Source organism: Megalobrama amblycephala, linkage group LG7 (assembly GCF_018812025.1).
Source record: "Megalobrama amblycephala isolate DHTTF-2021 linkage group LG7, ASM1881202v1, whole genome shotgun sequence".
Classification (NCBI taxonomy): domain Eukaryota; kingdom Metazoa; phylum Chordata; class Actinopteri; order Cypriniformes; family Xenocyprididae; genus Megalobrama; species Megalobrama amblycephala.
In genome coordinates this window covers 33,109,481-33,130,624 of record NC_063050.1, presented here as the reverse complement: position 1 = coordinate 33,130,624, position 21,144 = coordinate 33,109,481, and the positions used below count along the sequence as shown (strand labels likewise).

Below are 21,144 nucleotides of genomic sequence, written 5' to 3'. Positions count from 1 at the left end.
GTTGAATTCATTTTGGGAGCAACGGCTGAATGTATTTTTAGTAGCCTAAAATGTCTGTATATAAGATAAATATTGGCAAAGTTTAGACTCTGTCATATATGTGAATCAACTTACTTTATGTATTTTCAATTTGAAAAATACCTTTTATATTGATGGATTAATTGCATTTTGAAAAAAAAAAAAAAAAAAAAAACGTGTCATGGATTTATTGCATTTTGGGAAATAAACTAAACGTTTTAAAAATCAAAATGTAGATTTGAATTTTTAATGTTTTTATAACCAAAAGATGCTATGTGAAAGTTTGAAATAGAAAATAGTGGTTTTCATCTTGCCACTTTCTTGGTAAAGAAAACACCTTTTTACTCAAATGAATCAATGAGTTATTGCGTTTTGGAACCAAACTCTTCATTTGGTTTCATCATCCTGGTAACGCTCTTAATTGTGTAATTCAGCCTAGATGGAACAAATCCAGCACAAGATGTTGCTTACTGTAGCACACAATATGCTTACTAATTCTGAACCGCAAGAAGGCGCTTTGAACAGAAAATTAGAGGAAGCACGTGGTCAGAAGAAGAACACAAAGCCACCGTTTCCCCCATCAGTGACAGCTGCATAGGATTCATAACGGAATCTTTAACTGAATCTCTAACGGTGAATCTTTAACTGAATCTCTAACTGAAAGCCAATTAAATTGATGGAAGAATCCCTAATACAAACGCCGTATTGCAGCCACTAACACTTGTTACTGTTACTGATTTACACTTAAATATGTTGGTATGCAGCTGATTAAACTTTATTTCTCCCTCTTAAGCACTAGTTGAACGGCGACTTTGACATGACAGTTAAACTCAAGAGCATCTTATTTGAGAATCAAATAGACTCAAATTGCTCTTTTGCATATTACTAACGATGGCGGAATTCCCAAAGATAAAAAGATGAATAAGCATGTAGCCAATTTTTTATTTATTTATTTATTTATTTATTTATTTTTTCCCCTCACAGATGGATCGTTATGATACAGCAGGAGATCAGAGTAACTGTAGGGGAGGGCGAGCATGCCCACACAGAAAACACAGTGTTCGTGTGGATTTTTATTTTGGGTTCAGTCACATGGGCTGTCTGACAGTTAGCCTATACTACGGAGGCTCTGGATAAAAGGGAAATGTGATAGCCTAAATATTTAGCAGAGCCTTCATTTAAAAAGGAAACTTTATAATTAATATTCAGTTTTATTTGGAGTGCAAATTATGCAATCAATTATACAACGATAGCATTTATGGGGCTCAATTTGTTGACTTTAGTCTCGCGCAAATGTCTTTTGAAAGAGCCGACATATGTGTGTGTGTGTGTGTGTGTGTGTGTGTGTGTGTGTGTGTGTATATATAATATATATATAGTGTTGCTATGGTTACCTCTTCAGGCGAACGCGATTTCTGGTGTATTCTGAAATTAAATGAACATTTAAAAACGCTGAAACGTTCCTTATGTAACATAATATGCAGAAACAAACTTTACAAGACTCCCGTCCATTAGTTTGCTTTGACATTCAAAGGGTTAAAGCACTGATAGGCTACACAGCTCATCTTAATAATTCGCATCCGTTTTTCTTTACTTTTTATCACGATGATTCCTGAAAGGTCTGTCATTGGAGGCACGGTATCTGTAGCCTATAACTTATTTGTTCATGTCCATGTCGATTTCAAGAACGAGTTGTTATGCAAATAAACATTTGACTATGTAAACCCATGGATGAATCTTCAACCGTCAGCTTTATCTGCAGCCTCCGAAACACTGAACTTCTTATGTCCATGTCATTATTTAATGAAGTACCTGTAGTGTGAGATTATCGCAGGCTCGCGTCGCAAGCGGTTGCTGATTTGGGAGTATTTACATGATTATTACGGTAACGCGTTATATGTGCCCTAGCATGAGCACGCAGAATGGCACGGTTGATTTCCTGTGCGCAGTAACGCAAAGCGTGTGAGTGGAGCGACATCAAAAGAGCGCGCGCTGGAGTAACACGAGCTGTACACGCAAGACTCAACTGCAGAAATATTTAGTCACTTTGACTGGCTCTTCTTGTGGGTCAGCGCCAGCAGTGACTTTACACACTTCCCATTTACTGAAGTGTGTTCATACCAGCAGCGAAGAAAGTCGCGATCGCGCGTCACGACCGGAGGTAAATTGTATATTTTGAGTGTTTTTGACATTTCGCGTTGGTAGTTTCTCGGCTCTCCCCTTGCATCTACCAGATATATAACAATACGCATGCCACGCGTATTTGGGACCGCGTTGGTGATGCCATGCCCCGCAACCACAGCGGAGATGAGGCCGGCTCCGGCCTCTGGATGAACACCTCTCCTGGGCACCACGCCGAAAGTTACGGATTGGATCATGTGGAATGTGGTAATAGAATGAAGAACAATTGTTCACGGCCAGGGGACGGCCTGTTGTCCGCATCTCATGCCGGCACAGGTGCATCGGTCACGGAAAGAGATCGGGGGAAGCAGGGCGCTCGGCTGAGTCTGCTCGGGAAGCCTCTGGTGTACGGCGCGCAAAGCGGCCGGAGAAACGCGCGCTACCGGAGGTTTCAGAACTACCTGTACAACGTGCTGGAGAGACCCAGATCCTGGGCTTTTATCTACCACGCTTTTGTGTAAGTGCAGCGTTTATTAAAAGTGTGATTGTGTGATATGCAAAGCGTTGCTCAATTTCCCAAAGTTTTCCAGCTAGAAAACGTACCTGTTGCTTTTAAGATTTTTTCGTACTATTGCCACGTACGAAAGGAAACGTCCCTGGGATGTGGGAAATGCAGAAGCCTGTATGTTTGATATAAGCCAAAATACAGAGAACAAGATGTGGAATGAAATAGTAAATTACACATTTCTCTTAAGGAGAATAATACTTCATGTTGTGTTTATTATGCTGCCTTTTATTCTGAGAGTAATGATAACAGCAGAGCATGTTCAGCTGACTCAGAAAACATCACTGCATCAAAAAGGTTGCATTGTTCTTTTGGGATTGGGTCTTGAATTCTCAAGTCAAGGCAGGAATTGAAAAACCTGGCATGCGAAATGTTCATTCAGAATAAGACTGATGTAGTATGTGCTCTGATGGGGAAGCCTTGAAAGACTTCAAGAGCTTCTCATGTGTTAGACACTGATGAACACACTCACACTCACACAAACTGAGTCTTTGAAATGAACATTTTTATGTTGTTCCAAACCGATGACTTTCTTAACTGTAATACAAAGGGAGAAGTTTTGTAGCATGTCCTGGTTACTCTTTTCCACAAAGTTAGAATGAATTGAGCTTCCAGCATCATGAAAGTGGTCCTGTTTATCTGCTATATTCCAAGTCTTCATTCATGAAATGGACAGATTTGGTTCACAAGTTTAATGTAATGGCTTCCACTGAAGGAGAAGATATTCAGTGCTTAACAACATACATTTAGACTATTCCTCACACAAAGCTTTTATATTACTCCAGAAGACTTGGAATATCAAAACAGGTTTGGAATGATCTAAGGGTAATTAAGCTTGCAACACTGAGTTTATCTTTATTTGGATTCAGTCAAGAAGAGTGTTTTTTTCAGTTATGCTTTTTCATCTTAATTTTCTTCAAGGCACAAATAGATGAGAAGTGGCCCAGGTTTATGTCATGGTCAGTCAAATTGCGTGATCTACCATCTCTTCTTCTAAAGAAATCTAATTTCTCGTTTAAATGTGAAAGCCTGGTCCATGTCATTTTCAATGTCATTTGATGGCATGAGGTTTTGTGCAAATCTTGTGTCCATGCACAGCCTGCTGAAAGACAAGGACAGGCTTCAACACCCGCACATATTATCTAACAGGAGCTCTTATTTTCATTCCTTCAGTGATTTGTTTATTCTTGCAGTTGCTTATATATTCTCCCATGATGAAGTCAATTTGATTTTAGGATTATTAATTGCATTAATTTCACTTAGTGTTGCATTATTTATTCCCAAAAGAGCCTTTTATTATGTTGAGGCAGGTTACATTACTGTTTTCTCTGTCTTGTTGTTGTGTGTTATTCTAGTATTAGGACAAGTCCTAATACAATTCATTCCTCACCAAGTGTTCTTTGCAAGCCCAAACACCATGTTCTTCAGATAATTAAGGATAATAAGGAGGAGGTGTGTTATGAGAGTGTATGAAACGAGAGATTTAAGGCTTTTGCCAAAAATATTATAGAGTGATATTACTGATGTTTGCGATAAGGATTAATATATTGGTCTAAATCAGGGAATATTTTGGGTATTATTAATTATTTTTAAACAGGCTTCCTATTTACATTTTTTTTATTTTACATTTTAGTATCTTATGATATTATTTTCTGTCAGATCTATTTAAAGGTGCCATCGAACATTTTTTTACAAGATGTAATATAAGTCGAAGGTGTCCACTGAATGTGTCTGTGAAGTTGCAGCTCAAAATACCCCATAGAATTTTTTTTATTAATTTCTTTAACTGCCTATTTTGAGGCATAATTAGAAATGCGCCGATTCAGGCTGCGGCCCCTTTAAATCGCGCGCTCTCCGCCCCCTCCCGAGCTCTCGACTCTATCACTGCATAAACAAAGTTTACACAGCTAATATAACTCTCAAAATGGATCTTTACAAAGTGTTCGTCATGCAGCATGTCTAATCACGTAAGTATTGTATTTATTTGGATGTTTACATTTGATTCTGAATGAGTTTGAGGCTATGCTCCGTGGCTAATGGCTAATGCTACACTGTTGGAGAGATTTATAAAGAATGAAGTTGTGTTTATGAATTATACAGACTGAAAGTGTTTAAAAATGAAAATAGCGATGGCTCTCTTGTCTCCGTGAATACAGTAAGAAACGATGGTAACTTTAACCACATTTAACAGTACATTAGCAACATGCTAACGAAACATTTAGAAAGACAATTTACAAATATCACTAAAATGTCAGTTATTATTGCTCCATCTGCCATTTTTCGCTATTGTCCTTGCTTGCTTACCTAGTCTGATGATTCAGCTGTGCACAGATCCAGACGTTAATACTGGCTGCTCTTGTGTAATGCCTCGATCATGGGCTGGCATATGCAAATATTGGGGGCGTACATGTTAATGATCCCGACTGTTACGTAACAGTCGGTGCTATGTTGAGATCGCCTGTTTTTCTGAGGTCTTTTAAACAAATGAGATTTACATAAGAAGGAGGAAACAATGGAGTTTGAGACTCACTGTATGTCATTTCCATGTACTGAACTCTTGTTATTCAGCTATGCCAAGGTAAATTCAATTTTCAATTCGATGGCACCTTTAATGAACAGTTCACAAAAAATGTTGTCTTGTTGGCATCACTTTTGTATATTTTTTTCACTGATTTTACTTCTTAAAAACTTTGCTCTACCTATTTAGAAATGGTAAGTGAAGTAATTTCCTGGTCCTGCATTTTTCACTATAGAATGCCTGCAATGTTGTGTAAATTACAATATCAGGTCAATATGCAAAGAACATGAAATATATTTTGTCATTTAAAAATGGTTCTTCATTTATGAGGGTCCCTAGGGTCAATATGAATGTTAATTAACTGTAAGCAAATTACAGTATTATTTAGTAAGTATATTGAGCAGAAGCAGAAGTTACTTTAGAGAAGCCACACTGATGTATAAACTGTCTCCCTCTTTTAAAAACCTTGTGTTGCAGCCCTCACGAGACATCCTTGGGATGAAACTTGGGGGTGCGATTTTCTGGGTTAATCAGGAAACCCTTCTTCCATACTACCAGCATATTAGGAGCTTTGGTCACAACTGACTAAATGCTCTGTCTATGCTATTGATCGTTATAGGTGCAATTGAGCCCCACTGGATTAACTTTATCACTGCTAATATATCACTGAGAGAGAGAGAGAGAGAGAGAGAGGAATGGAAACTCAAAGAATTAAATCAAAACCATTCAACAATCTAAGCAGAGTGGGACTCCTCTGTACTGTCATACATGCATCCTATTTGCACTTGCCTTAAAGGGTTAGTTCACCCAGAAATGAAATTTTGTTATTAAGTACTCATCCTCATGTCGTTCCAAAACCCACAAGACCTTCGTTCATCTGCGGAAAACAAATCAAGATATTTTTGATGAAATCTGAGAGTTTTTTTTTTTATCCCCCATAGAAAGCAACGTAATTACCATATTTAAGGTCCAGAAAGGTAGTAAAGACATTGTTAAAATAGTCAACGTGACTACAGTGGTTCAACCTTATGTTATAAAGCGACAAGAATACTTTTTGTGCACAAAAACAAAACAAAAATAACATTGACTATTTTAACGATATCTTTACTACTTTTCTGGACCTCGAATGTGGAAATTATGTTGCTTTCTATCGGGATTTAAAAAAAAAACCTTCAGATTTCATCAAAAATATCTTAATTTTTGTTCCGACGATGAACAAAGGTTTTATGGGTGTGGAACGACATGAGGGTGAGTAATTAATGACAGAAATTTCATTTTTGGGAGAAGTAACCCTTTAACGGTGCATTTCAGAAATGAGCATCACTGTAATATAACACTGTTGTTTTCATTTAACCTTAAATGGGAAAAATTAGAAGTTACCCTTGCCAACCTTTACACAAACTGTCACACCAATGCAACGCTGTGTTAAAAAATATTACATTACATCCTTAAAACCCAAATCTTCCCAGAATTGTCACCTTCTACTTCCTTCTGCCTAATGCTTTTCAGCAAATGCTTGGCCCCGAAGCCTCGTAAAAGTGTGGCACTTGAAAGTGATTGACAGCTGCTAGATGAGAAAGAGTCAGCAGGCATTTAAAAGGAAAGTGACAGAGGCCATGCTGCCCTTATTTGTGTCAGTCAGGCAGAGAGCAGAGCCTTTTTCTGAAGGGCTTTTAGAAATGGTGCTCATAATATCATTCTAATTAAAAGAACTCAAAGAATGTGCAGTATTATTCTGCATTTGGCTGGTCTATGGAGTGACACAATTTTCCCGTTGTTTCAAGAATATAAGACTTGACAAATGTTTAAAAAAAAAAAAAAAAAAAATCACTGTTAACCATTTTGGTTTTCACTCTTGCACTGACATTTCAGGCCTTTTTAGGCATGTGATAAGTTAACCCTTTGATGCGTACAATCACACCGGTGTGATATAATGTTTATCTTCAATGAGTCAATAGTAAATTCGAAATGCTATTTAAAGGTGCTACAGAGGATCTTTTTGTCAACTGAGAAACCAAAGACTGTTAGTGAGTTCTTGAAATGAGCGCATGCGTAAGAACAACCCCCCTCCTTCACAGCTCATTTTGAGGGAACGCCTCCCAAAACGCGTGCACGAGTATTGGAACACGAGTGTTTACCACCGGCATTCGCTGTGTCGTGTTAGTGGATCCATTATGTCGGACTCACCGCAGGTAAATCATAATCTGCAGTTGTTACTCCTGACAAAAGCAATGCATGCGGCGCCTGTGGAAAGTTACTGGAGCGCGTACGTCTCTCACAAGGAACGTCATAGCAGTGATTAACAAGCCAGAGGGCCAATCCGTGCACGTCTCTCACAAGGAACGTAATGGCAGTGATTGACAGGCCAGAGGGCCAATCGTTTACACGATGATCGCGTAAACGATTGGCTGATGTTTTTATGGCCCTACCTCGTGCACAGATGATGTATATTAATATTATTCCTTTCAGTGCACCTAATAAATAGTCTTTTAAGTAATATTGCAAAAATGTATAAAACAAAACTCTTTAGCACCTTTAAGTTTAATATAGTAGTAGTTTAGTAGTGCGTAAGTTGACCCTTTACGTCGCAACTGGGCTATGTTGTAATTTACGTACAACTAACCAACCCCTGGAAAGCACGATCACAACGATGTGATTAGAATGTTTAGTGCATCACATGATCAACTACTAAATTCAAATCTACTTTTGCACTTTGACTGGGAAATAGCCAGGGAAATACTCACATAGCACTTATCATATATCCTAACTGTTGTGTTTTCAACCACATAATGTTTATTTTAGGTTTCAGACATTTACACATAAGCGTAGTAAAATACTTATTGTTTGTCAAATACTGATGTCTATGGAAGCAGAAAATCAATGGAATAAAACAAACATTCAAAATAATTTGACGATGTTTTTTATTCATATCAGAAACACATTGCATAGGTAATTCTCCCATTTCAACTTCACCAGCCACTAACTTTCATGTCTTTATGAAGGATGGATGAATTACCTGCTGTAAATCCAACAGACTCTGATTCTATGCATTGCAGTGAAAACTAACTGATCAAATAACATTATTATTATAAATGTGAGACAAAATACATATAAAAGTACATATATTTGAGAATCAGAATATCAGATATCAGATCAAGTTTGTGAATATTTTGAATGAAAAAGAAAAAAAAAGAAATAAACCTCATACATCAGTCATTAAGCGCCATTGTGGTTCAGGTGTGTCAAGTTTGAGGCATCTCAATGGAAATAGAAACGTGACACATTCTGAAATAGCGGTCACCTTAAAAAAAATGACTTTACTGTGTAACTAAAGTCAAATGAAACACCATATCATACGTCATATCTTAAGTCTGTAGGTGGAGTTGTTATTCACCTTTTAGTGGCTAAATGCTGCTCTTGTTTTGCTGTAACATCTTACCGTACTCTTTCCCCCCCACACACACAGACTTGCACACATATACCACATTACTCATATGCAGATCACTGTGTCACCATTTTCTCTATACAGCTGTTTTCTAGACAGGTAATGCATATTTTAAGACAGTTCACATAAAAATGACACATAAAAAGATATGTTTTTGCTAATGCAGTAAAAGCTAATACTCATTGTATAGACAAAAGACTTCTTCTGAAATTATCCCTTTAAAGTCAATGTGAACTACAATTCACAATCCACTTATATCAAAAATGTGATGGATTTCAAAGTGAAACGGTATTCAGTAAGAATAAATGTAGGGCAGGAATTAATTGGATTGTTACAAAGTGAGAGTTCTACACCAGAATACAGCCAGACCGAATATGAATTTGCTAAAACAATGCCTAAAAAGCTATATGACTATTGGTTAGCATTTTCCAATAGTTGGGATGGACTGACCATCCATCCAGGGTGTTTTCCTGTGGGATAGGCTTGGCTCCAGTATCCCGTGACCCTATATAGGACAAGCAGTTTGGAAAATGTACATGAAAGTAAATATTTTAAAGGTGCCATAGAACATCTTTTTAAAAGATGTAATACAAGTCTAAGGTGTCCCCTGAATGTGTCTGTGAAGTTTCAGCTCAAAATACCCCATAGATTTTTTTTTCTCGCGCTTGCCTTTAACAGCATAAACAAAGTTCACACAGCTAATATAACCCTCAAAATGGATCTTTACAAAGTGTCGTCATGCAGCATGTCTAATCGCACAAGTATGGTATTTATTTGGATGTTTACATTTGATTCTGAATGAGTTTGAGGCTGTGCTCCGTGGCTAACGGCTAATGCTACACTGTTGGAGAGATTTATAAAGAATGAAGTTGTGTTTATGCATTATACAGACTGCAAGTGTTTAAAAAATGAAAATAACGACAGTCTTGTCTCCGTGAATACAGTAAGAAACGATGGTAACTTTAACCACATTTAACAGTACATTAGCAAAATGCTAACGAAACATTTAGAAAGACAATTTACAAATATCACTAAAAATATCATGATATCATGGATCATGTCAGTTATTATTGCTCCATCTGCCATTTTTCATCCCATTTGTTCTTGCTTGCTTACCTAGTCTGATGATTCAGCTGTGCACAGATCCAGACGTTAATACTGGCTGCCCTTGTCTAATGGCTTGAACATGGGCTGGCATATGCAAATATTGGGGGCGTACATATTAATGATCCTGACTGTTACGTAACAGTCGGTGTTATGTTGAGATTTGCCTGTTCTTCGGAGGTCTTTTAAACAAATGAGATTTATATAAGAAGGAGGAAACAATGGTGTTTGAGACTCACTGTATGTCATTTCCATGTACTGAACTCTTGTTATTTAACTATGCCGAGGTAAATTCAATTTTTAATTCTAGGGCACCTTTAATATAATTTTGACTTTGTTGCCAAAAGAACATGTGAGAGAGTTCTCTTCTTTTTCCTTTAATATACAGGGAAGAAAGTCTCAGAGAGTCAAACTAAAAGTCAGTGAAAGTGTTAATGAGATGAAATGCAAGGTATTTTGGCCATTGAACTCAGTTTCACATCACACTGAACATGGAGACAGTTATACACACATTCAAGGTTTTAGAAGACGTGTCTTACAAACAGACATTTGCACTCTTAGACACTCATCTCAAACACCATCAGAGACAGGAAGTTGCCGGTCACATTGTGAAACCGCTTTCTGCTGCAGAAGTCTACCCATACTTTACCTATGCACACTCAGTCTGTACTTCTCCTTCTCACTATGAACTTCCTTTTAATAGGCAAACACATACACAATGAGTTGCACCAATGCTTGTAAAGATCACCGTTTTAGTAAATGAGGCATTCTGTATTTTCTGTGTTTTCCCCAGTGTGTCCGGGCAGCCCCCACTGTGGAATATATTTATCACAACAAAAGCCTATTGCAGGTGTAGTATTTCAGCTAAGAGATACAGTCAGAGGAACTTTCTGCAGCTGGTTCAGATGAATCATATAAAAACGATGCATAAATGTTGCTCTCTGTCTTTCTCGGTATGTCTCTGTCTATTGAAATCAAGTTTGTTGCATCAGAAAAGGCAAACGTGTTTTTTTGTTGTTGTTTGTTTGTTTGTTTGTTTTTTCTTTGGGGGGTCATATTGTGAAAGGAATGGCATGAAAATAAGTCTTTATTAATCAATAATCTGCCATTTATTTAATCATAATTTGTGTGAAAAGGAATACAAGTTGTTAGTGTTATACTGCCTGTAGTGTTTATTTAATCTGGAAACTTTCCAATGAGTCTATGTTGTAAAAAAACACTATGCTAGTTGATTAACAAAATGAGGACAGGAGTCTAGGGGTCTTAGGGTTTGAAAGGAATAGGGTTTGTTCAAAAATCATCTAAGAGGTCTAAACTTATTAGATAGGGTGACCAGACAATCCTTAATTTTAAAGACCTGTTCCCGACTGGACTTCTCCTCAAATGTCCCTTGTGAAATTACACTTAACACTTAATGTGCTAGATATGCCACACAGTGAAATAAGCCCACAGCGAAATAACACTTAATGTGCTAATGTGTTTAAAAACATTATATCATTGCATACAGTTAGTCATTTCATCTTTGTTTTGAGTTTTAGAAAAAAACGTGTATATAGTACAGTCCAAAAGTTTGGAACCACTAAGATTTTTAATGTTTTTAAAAGAAGTTTCGTCTGCTCACCAAGGCTACATTTATTTAATTAAAAATACAGTAAAAAACAGTAATATTGTGAAATATTATTACAATTTAAAATAACTGTTTTCTATTTGAATATATTTCACAAAGTAATTTATTCCTGTGATGCAAAGCTGAATTTTCAGCATCATTACTCCAGTCTTCAGTGTCACATGATCCTTCAGAAATCATTCTAATATGATGATCTGCTGCTCAAGAAACATTTAATGTGTACAATTGTACAAAATATTTGTGTACAATATTTTTTTTCAGGATTATTTGATAAATAGAAAGTTCAAAAGAACAGTGTTTATCTGAAATCTAATCTTTTGTAACATTATAAATGTCTTTACTGCCACTTTTGATTGATTTAATGCATCCTTGCTGAATAAAAGTATTCATTTCTTTAATTTATTTTCAAAAAAATAAAAATAAAAATTCTTACTGACCCCAAACTTTTGAACACTAGTGTATAATGCTACAGAAGCTTTGTATTTCATATAAATGCTGTTCTTTTGAACTTTCTATTCATCAAGGGATCCTGAAAAAAAAAAGTACACAACTGTTTTCAACATTGAAAATAATCATAAATGTTTACTGAGCAGCAAATCAGCATATTAGAATGATTTCTGAAGGATCATGTGACACTGAAGACTGGAGTAACGATGCTGAAAATTCAGCTTTGCATCACAGGAATAAATTACTTTGTCAAATATATTTAAATAGTACACAGTTATTTTAAATTGTAATAATATTTCACAATATTACTGTTTTTTACTGTATTTTTAATTAAATAAATATAGCCTTGGTGAGCAGACCAAACTTCTTTTAAAAACATTAAAAATCTTAGTGGTTCCAAACTTTTGGACTGTACTGTATATATATACAAATATATACATATTTGTGTGTGTGTGAGTCCTCATATTTAAAATAGCTTTAAAAAAATACTAAACAAGGTTTTATTAAAAATGTAAAAATGCAGAATGTTTTCTGTTATGGGTAGGATTAGGGGTAGTATAGGGGGATAGAATGTACAGTTTGTACAGTATAAAAACCATTACGCTTATGGAATGTCCTCACTTTGATAGCAAAACAAACCTGTGTGTGTGTGTGTGTGTGTACTGACCACTGACTTCAGATATGAAGCATGCAATTGAATAAATGCTTTAGTGTATATATGTGTGTATGTATTGGGTGTGAGTGTGAAAAGAGAGACAGAGAGAGAGCCTTGTTTGCATGTTTCCAAATGAAAGAACCTCTCTGACCAGCTCTGGCTTGTCGTTTCCACTAGGTCTAATCCAACCCCTGATATCTTCCAAAATAAACAATCCAGCGTTAACACACTTTTTTTCACCTTTACTGCTGCCATGTTACTTGTGGAGATTTATAGATGGAAAAATAAGCATACATCTGATGTATGTGTCTGATTAAAAATTCTTGTATTAAATTATGTGCTCAGAAGAGTTTTCATAAATATTTGGTTAATAATGGTTTAGATGCCAAAAATGGCAGTTTCTAAAATATGTTTTTTTTTTTTTTTTGGATGATGATGATATAAAATGCCTAATCATGTACGTGTGTCTGCTTTGAATTCATAATTGAAATATTCCCATGTTCTCAGATAGTGAGCCTTTGTTGACCTTCTGTATTTCTTTTGATTTATTTGCGATGATGAAGTTTGAAGTCAGAGGGCAGCTCATATTTAAGGCCTTTCTCTGTGAGAGTGAACCAGTCTTAGAGGTCAGTCACAGTTCCCAGAGTGGTTCTCAGGTCTGATCTAATCCTCCTTTGCACTCTTCTATCGCTCTTAACCAGTGAGAAAGAACAGGCCTTAGCATGTTTCTGTTAATGCGGTAAATGATGTGGGCCAACCAAAACTTGATCTTAATTGTCCTCCTGGAAGTACGGAAAATTTGCTAGGAATTCCTAACTCATATTGTAGCATGTGCGTGTGTCTGTGTTTGTGTGAATGGGAAAAGTGTGAGTTAACCATTCCAAGACTGCAGTGCATAAAAATCATGTAAGTCATATTCAATTAAGTTTCCTATCAAGCAGACTGCAGACACACTTACAGTTTTTTTTACAATCGTTAGGACACATTTCTCAATACTTAGGCCACTTTTTTCAAAACTCTTCACACAGTTCTCCTAACCAACTTTCATCTTGGCAAAGCAGTTCATTTCACATTCAAAATGCACTAAATCTACCAAAACACTTAATTCATGTCTCAAATCAACTCGTTCTTCCAGAACACTTTTCACCCAGCAAACACACTTTGTCAGTCATAAAATACTAATCTAAAACACGAACATCAGGTATTATTATACAATGTTTTCTCTTGTAAAATGTCTTAACAAAACAAGAATAACACTGTCTATTGTTTATAATTCACTGCAGTTTGTTACATGAACCTTGTTTACATAACATTACAAAATTATTCCGAAGTTTTCCTCTTTGAATGGATGATAATGAAATTGACAAACGAATGCTTGTGTAGGTGTTCAGTTTCATCTAATTGCTTTGATAGTATTTGATTTTTTTTAGATTCAGCATATATTTCATTACATTACTATATTACTGTAGGAAAGTAGCAAATTGCTGTCTTATTCAGTTTTGTATTATGTTATTGTTTTGAACATAAGTTTAACAGTTTTGAAAACAGTATGTAAGCATGTGCAAATTGGCCTGTACATACAAAGAGTTTTGGCAGTTGTTGTGTCTGAGTGAGAAAAGAATTCATGAAATTTGAGAGATGTAGTCATTGAATGCATTTTGTGCCAAAGCAATGATAATTGATCCTGGTTTAGCCCACATAGACTTCTGTTGTGCTCACTGTGTGAAGAGTTTTGCAAAAGTGACCTAAGTATTGAGAAATGTGTCCTTGCGTCTGTAAAAAACTGTAAAGGTGAATACTTTCTCCCATCACTATATCCTTTATAGAGTCATACAAAAGCCATTTGTAACTTGGTTCCCCAGAAGATCAAAGACACTAAAGCTCTTTGGTGTGGTGTAACTAACATGCAGAACCATAGGGAAATAATTAAAAACAGGGTCCACTGCAAACCCTCACGACTGTGTGTTATGGTCATGTGTTATTATGTGTTAAGTTCAGGTTGTAAAATGTCATGTGGTATGACTCTCCAAATACCCAGTGATACAAGGCACAATATGTAACTTTTTGCTTTTCTGCTAGAGGTCGCTTATCCAAAACAAAGGTGTAGCTTGATGACACATTGATTTCGCGGAATCATGGATTTTTTGTCTTCACGTCTACAGCCGGTGGAAAAGAATCCAATGAGACTTGGGCAGAAATCATGTTCATGGATGAGCTAATGTATTAAAGATTTATTAACATTATTGTTGTATGAAGCAGGGTGTGGCTGAAAGGAATTGGAGTGGAATGAGGCCGCTGGAGCGATTGCTAATGAGAGACATGTCTCAAGGGCAGTGGAACTTTTATTATGGTCATGCATATATATACTTTTGTGTGTTGAAAGTTGTTATAATACTGTATGTTCTTTCGGCGGCCGCTATGAGACACTCGTTGCACACTGCAGTAAGCTAGATCGATATTAGTCGTGGTAAAACATGGTACTCGCGGTAAATCAAGAAAACGAGATTTAAACACTAAGACTTACTGTGTTGAGCTATATAACAATGATCAGTTTTCTGTCGATGAATGTATCCAAACAGTTGCTCACCTGTCTAATAAAACACATAATATATTAAAGTGTCTTTGGTGTTTCCATGGTTTCTAAAAAATAAAACCGGAAATCGAGGGTAACGCGGGTATGATGTCATTGATAGGTGACTCACGTACACAGTCCGTGTCCTGGTTAAAATTGCTTATTTTTCTGGATTTAATCATTCTTGGAAACATTTGGGATAATGTAAGTACACAAGTCAACAAAATATATAACACTGTTCTAGCAGTTTTTGGATATTTTAATCCAAAAATCTTACACATTGTGGCTTTAAAAACACTGTTGAAAATAATCATTAAAATGTGTACACTCACATGTATTCAAAGTGTAAGGCAGGATAAATATGTTAATATTTTTACAGTAATTACAGTCATTTTATAATGTATACATGAATACAAAAAGAATATTTCTAAGATCTTGGCACCTCAAATTTATTCGTAGGCCCATTTGGTGCAGTTGCTGATATTTATATGGCCAAAAAGTAAGAAATTCTGATAGCTTGTAATGTAAATCAACGAGATCAATATAACAGACTACATAACATGCATATAAAATAACAGTTTTTAATATGTCACTCAATGAAATGGATTAGTAAGATGATATTTAATTAGTAACATAATATAAAAGTTATTCCTAAGTGTACTTTTAAAAAAAAATCAGTAAAGTTTAAAACGAAAGTAGTCAAATCTTGTTACACAACATGAAGGGGGACATAGAATTATACAAGGCTTTTTTTTACTTGCTACAAAGTATAAACTATCAATCAGAGGACAGAAGTAGTAGATCAAATGTGATACAGTAGGCTTTATAGTTTTTTTTAAAAAAAAAAAGAACATTTAATATATATATTTTTTTTACTTTTCTTTGTTATTGACAATACCTGTCAACATCTTTGCGTATTTACCCTAAACCAGGATTAGTACGTCTATACAAACAATGTGCTGGTTGTAGAGCAGTGGCCACTCTGCCAACTAGCCTGCCATGAGGCATCAACATCCAATAACGTTCCTCCAAACACACACACACACACACACACACACACACACACACACACACACACACACACACACACACACACACACACAATAAATGTGTATGTTTTTTTAAAGGGTCTAGTAAGCATTGTGTCCATTTGACCCTGATCAAAGAGCAACATGCAGCTGCTGTGAGTGTTGTCTCTCATTGCTGCCGTGCGTTTAACATTGTGACTTTATGACTATTAAATCATTGAGACAGATTTTTGTTGATGGCTTTGTCATTTTTGTATTTTAGTATAAATGGTTTTAAGCTGTTATTTTGTGACCTAATTGAATTGTGATTTTGGCCTTTTGTAAGTAATGGAAAAAATAAATAAATAAAATAAGCAAAATGTGGATAGGTTATATGTATAGATACTTTAAAAGTTCAAATAAGTTTCCATCAGCCCCTGGTGCTGTGCCGCCATGTTTTTCTTTTCATAATAATTATTATTATTTTAATTAAATAATTTCATTAAAGAATAAAATTGGTAATTGTATAAAACAATGTTCATTGTGTGTGACTGAATAAGTTTTCACAATCATTTTGTTCAGTGTTTTCATCAAATATGTCCTCTTACTGCTCCCATGTCACGTCAAATTCTTCATATCTCAGCATGGACAGCTCCTCATCCACTTTCATATATCCCCACTTCCTGTACCCTCCCCCATGCTGTTCCTCCATGCTCCCCTTTCTCCTCAGTTTACTTTGGCCCAGCCTTGACTGTTCCCAGGTCAGTGTTAATTATCTTCAAACCCTCAGTCTGCATTAAAGTCATGCCATGCGACAGGCCCAGGCGTCAGCCACTTCCGCCTAAGCTTCACACAATCTGAAAGATCTGGGTTGCCAGTGAGCCCCTAATTGCCTCTGAAATGCTGTGGCTCGATTTGCAATAAAAATTGTGGCTTTTTCCTCACTACTGTCATATAAAGTGTCCTTCATATATGCTAGTATAAGATGGAATTGGTCTGGGTTCTCCCCATTGTGTTTTACTGTCTAATTTTCTTTGCAGTCTCTGGGAAATTCAGTCATGGAAATGGTTGTCAGTGAGACAGAGTGCCGTACGTTTTTGGTAATATCATCAACTTAAATTTCTTCAGCTATGTTGCATTAATTTTTAAGATTTATAGATATAACTGATCAATAACATTCCTATACTCATTTTAATTAGTTTTACATTTTATGTTCCAGCTAAAGTGCAGTGATAATTTATTTTATACATTTTAATAAAAAACTTTTTTTGCATAAAATAGTTTTTTTTTTTGCATTTTTGCATTCAAAGACAGGAGGAGTGCCACTGAATTTTACAGATCAAAAACATTTCGAGGCTCACATATCAAAGATAAAGAAGACACTAAATCTTAAAAAGTGGTGCTCATATCATGAAATGATGAAGAACAGTGAGACACAACAACATAGGTTTATGTTCAATGACAAATTAAATTAAATTGTGTTAAGTGATGGTATCAGTAAGCTGAAACGCTACAGAAATCATCAAACAAGAATAACAAATTAAAAACAAACTTTATTAATAGAGAGCAAACACACTGCCTTTTCATAAAGTACAGTAAGCAAAGAAATAGGGGAGTTTTACAAAGATCACTGTTATCTGACTGGTTTAGCTGTTTTCAGAAGTAGAAAAAGTCCCTGAAACCCTGTTATCACTTACTGAACTTTTCTTTTTCTTTTTGCCTTTTCCTGTTGAATTCTATCAGTTTTTGACATATGACACTGATATGTGCCTTCACCAGTCTTACACTATTCTACAATTGGCTCCTGCCTTCCCCTGTGGTCTTTATCTTATTCCAAGCTCTGTACAGATCACTTTACCTCACAGCCTTGGATTGCCTTAAGTTTTTGATCCGAAAATTGGCTGTGGGTGTTTGGTGCCTTGATTCCATGTTCATTTTCCCTGCTGAAATAAAAATAGCTTAAACAAGTTTTATTTGCTGTCTTAGCTGCTTTAAACTGCTTAAGCTAGCAAGTTGGTTCTCCCAGGTCCTCTAAAACCATCAAACCAAACTAGCCTGACAAAGACCAGAGGAATCACTAGACGCTTCACTCTTAAAAATAAAGGTTCCAAAAGGGAACATTATATGTAAAACAAAACTTGCAAAAGTCTTCTATTGTGTGTCAACTATGAAGCAGCTCTTTATTGCTTATGATCGACTCTGTACTGCATGTAAAGACAATTATAGCCAATTAATTTATTCATGAGAGTATCAAAATATGGGGAAACTTTTTTGATGGGAGGTTGGATGGCGAACTGTGCCCATAGGCTGAAAATCTAGAAACACTTCTGGCTACAACCAGCAAATGACCTTAGGAATCAATCAGGAATCAGTGCCATAGCAGTCAGTGAATCATTCAACACCCTCCGTTCCACCTGCTTCTACAGGGGCTTCTTCAGTTTCATTCCAGACTTACAGCCTAATCCACCCCAGCTCATGTTATGACCAATGGGGAAATCAGACAGTTCTCTTAGTCACTTTACAGGAAGATAGTGTGTCATTGTTTTGGCTAGCATGCTAGAATTAAAATGTAATGCCTTTCTAAAATGGATGTTTTGTTCAGGATTGCATATACATCTATGCTAAGAGGCATCTGCCACCGTCCTCCATCACCCGCTCCTGCATTGCAAGTAGTTCCATGAGCTTTAGCACTCTAAAGCTAGGATTATTTTCGTACAATGTTACATGCTAATGTAACCATAGCCCTTTCAATCAAACACTGGAAAGGAATTATCCAGTTAGAAGAAAGAGAATGAACAGCAGTTTGGGGTTCCAGATTGAATAAGTATGACATAAGAGGTTCTCAGAAATCAAACTACTTATAATTTAAAGTAGTTAAACTACTGTCAAGTTGCCCACTTGAAAAGCTGCAGCTATAATGCTAACTAGCTAAAAATACTGAGGCTGCATAAGGGGAAATTATCTTTTTAAATATACAACTATCCAATGACATTCTGTTTCATTCTAGTTAATCAGTTCACTTACTTTAAATGAACCGCATATATCATTAGGCATATACTGTATAACAAACTATTTAGTTCATTGTTGCTGATGTTTTTGATAAATTAGGGTATATCTGAGATGTTTTAGATTGAGTTAGTTGACAACATGAATGAATACTATAATTTTAATAGAAATCATGTAGAGGGGGAGATGTGGTGGTGAAGGGAAGAATTTTCTCAGAAGTATGTAATCGGTAACCTGTACATTGTGACTGACAGAAATAAATTAAAATTAATTTTAAAAACTGTCCATCTCTTGCTGTGTGCTTTACTTTTGGGTTCGCACAGATTTTTTTTCTGTTGCAAGATAGAATGGATGACAAATAAATCTCTCTCTCTCTCTCTCTCTCTCTCCCTTCTTTTTGCACTATCCATGGCCAAACAGCTGCTGACAACAGGGTGTAATCACAGACAAGCAGCCAAGAGGCAATTTGAAGCCTAATGAATAAAATGCTTTTTATTCTCACTCCATGTCTCTACATGGGAAATAGCTTTTAAAGCAACCATGGTTTAGTATCTTGACAATTATCTGTGGTATGTCTGTAGGTTTAAGCAGAGATTTATCCATAAATGGATAAAATAAGTGTTTTTGTTTATTTTTATTTTTCAGCTTCCCTTATGCTGTTTGATTTCATATTTATGTACCTATTACATCCCTGCATGCTCTCTCATAGTTTTTATTATTATTATTATTTTTAATTTCTTGTCAGAACCTGCTTTGGAAATGTTTGGATAGCATTAAAGGTGCAATATGTAATATTTTTGCAGTAAAATATCCAAAAACCACTAGGCCAGTGTTATATATTTTGTTCACTTGAGTACTTACAACATCCCAGATGTTTTCAACTATTTGTAAATCGTGAGAAAATTGCAATTTTAACCAAGGCTCCGGGACGTGTGAGGAGTCGCCTGTCAATTGCGTCATACCCGCGTTACCCTCGGTTTCCGGTTATATTTTGTAGAAATAAACCATGGAAACACCAAAGACGCTTTAATATATTACATGTTTTAATAGACAAGGGAACAACTGTTTTGATATATTTATAGACAGAAAACTAATTATTGTTATATAGCTCAACACGTTTAGTCTTATTGTTTACATCTAATTTTCTTGATTTGTTGCGAGTACCATGCTTTACCATGCCTCAGAGAAAAACACTATTTTGTGAAGTAGCTAACATAGCATAATCAGATGCAGATTTATTTTTAGTAACAGTAATACAGAATTTTCTCCATCATACAGTACGTTTTAAAATTAATTGCATGCCATTTATCAACACAAGCCATCCAGCATTTAATATATTCTAAAATCGATCTAGCTTACTCTAGATCTCAAACAAGTGTCTCACAGCAGCCGCCGAGCGAACGCACAGAGTAACGTTATAACATCATTTTCAACACACTCAAATGTATCTAATATGATAAACGGAGCTGTGTTACCTCATACTCATGAATGGAAAGCGGAAGCGGCGCTGACAACTGTGTAAAAGTAAAAGTTCTGCTGCTCATGAGGCGTGTTGCGCAATTGCTCCAGCGGCCTCATTCAGCTCTAACAACACTCGGTCCTGTTCTGCTTCATACTACAGTAACGTTAATAATTGCATCCATGAACATGATTTCTTCCTGAGTCCTATCCCGATTATTTCCACCGGCTGTGAACTGAAGACCACAAGTCCCAAGATTCCGCTCTCAAACTTGGTGTCATCAAGCTACATCTTTGTTTTGAATAGGCCTCTAGCGACCTCTAGCGGAGAGAATTATTACATACTGCACCTTTAACTTCATGTTTCATGTCTTCTTGATTCTTTGTTCCTTGAACTTGTGCACAGCTCTAAAATGTTAGAAACAACGTTATCTCACGACCAATTTGTACGTATTTTACAAGGTGGCTAATTCATATGAATTCGTATGAATTCATACGATTTGTTTAAACCCCAGTGACAGGTAGGTTTAGCGGCAGGGTTAGGGGTATGTCATTTGTACAAATGGCAATTCGTAAAGTACGTATGATTGGTAGAAGCAAA

The 21,144-nt window shown here is 36.0% G+C and overlaps 1 protein-coding gene across 2 annotated transcripts in view; it reads left to right on the top strand.

Annotated features, from left to right (window-relative positions):
• Positions 1 to 1,591: 1,591 nt before the first annotated feature.
• The window catches only part of kcnq5b (potassium voltage-gated channel, KQT-like subfamily, member 5b), a 115,510-nt gene continuing 95,957 nt past the window's right edge, over positions 1,592 to 21,144 (top strand). The window contains exon 1 of one of the 2 annotated variants that reach the window (XM_048197131.1): positions 1,592 to 2,656. In XM_048197131.1, the coding sequence (XP_048053088.1) occupies positions 2,304 to 2,656 (353 nt within the window). In that variant the 5' untranslated portion in view covers positions 1,592 to 2,303. The remainder of the gene's footprint in view (positions 2,657 to 21,144) is intronic. The other variant, XM_048197130.1, reaches the window with a different exon arrangement.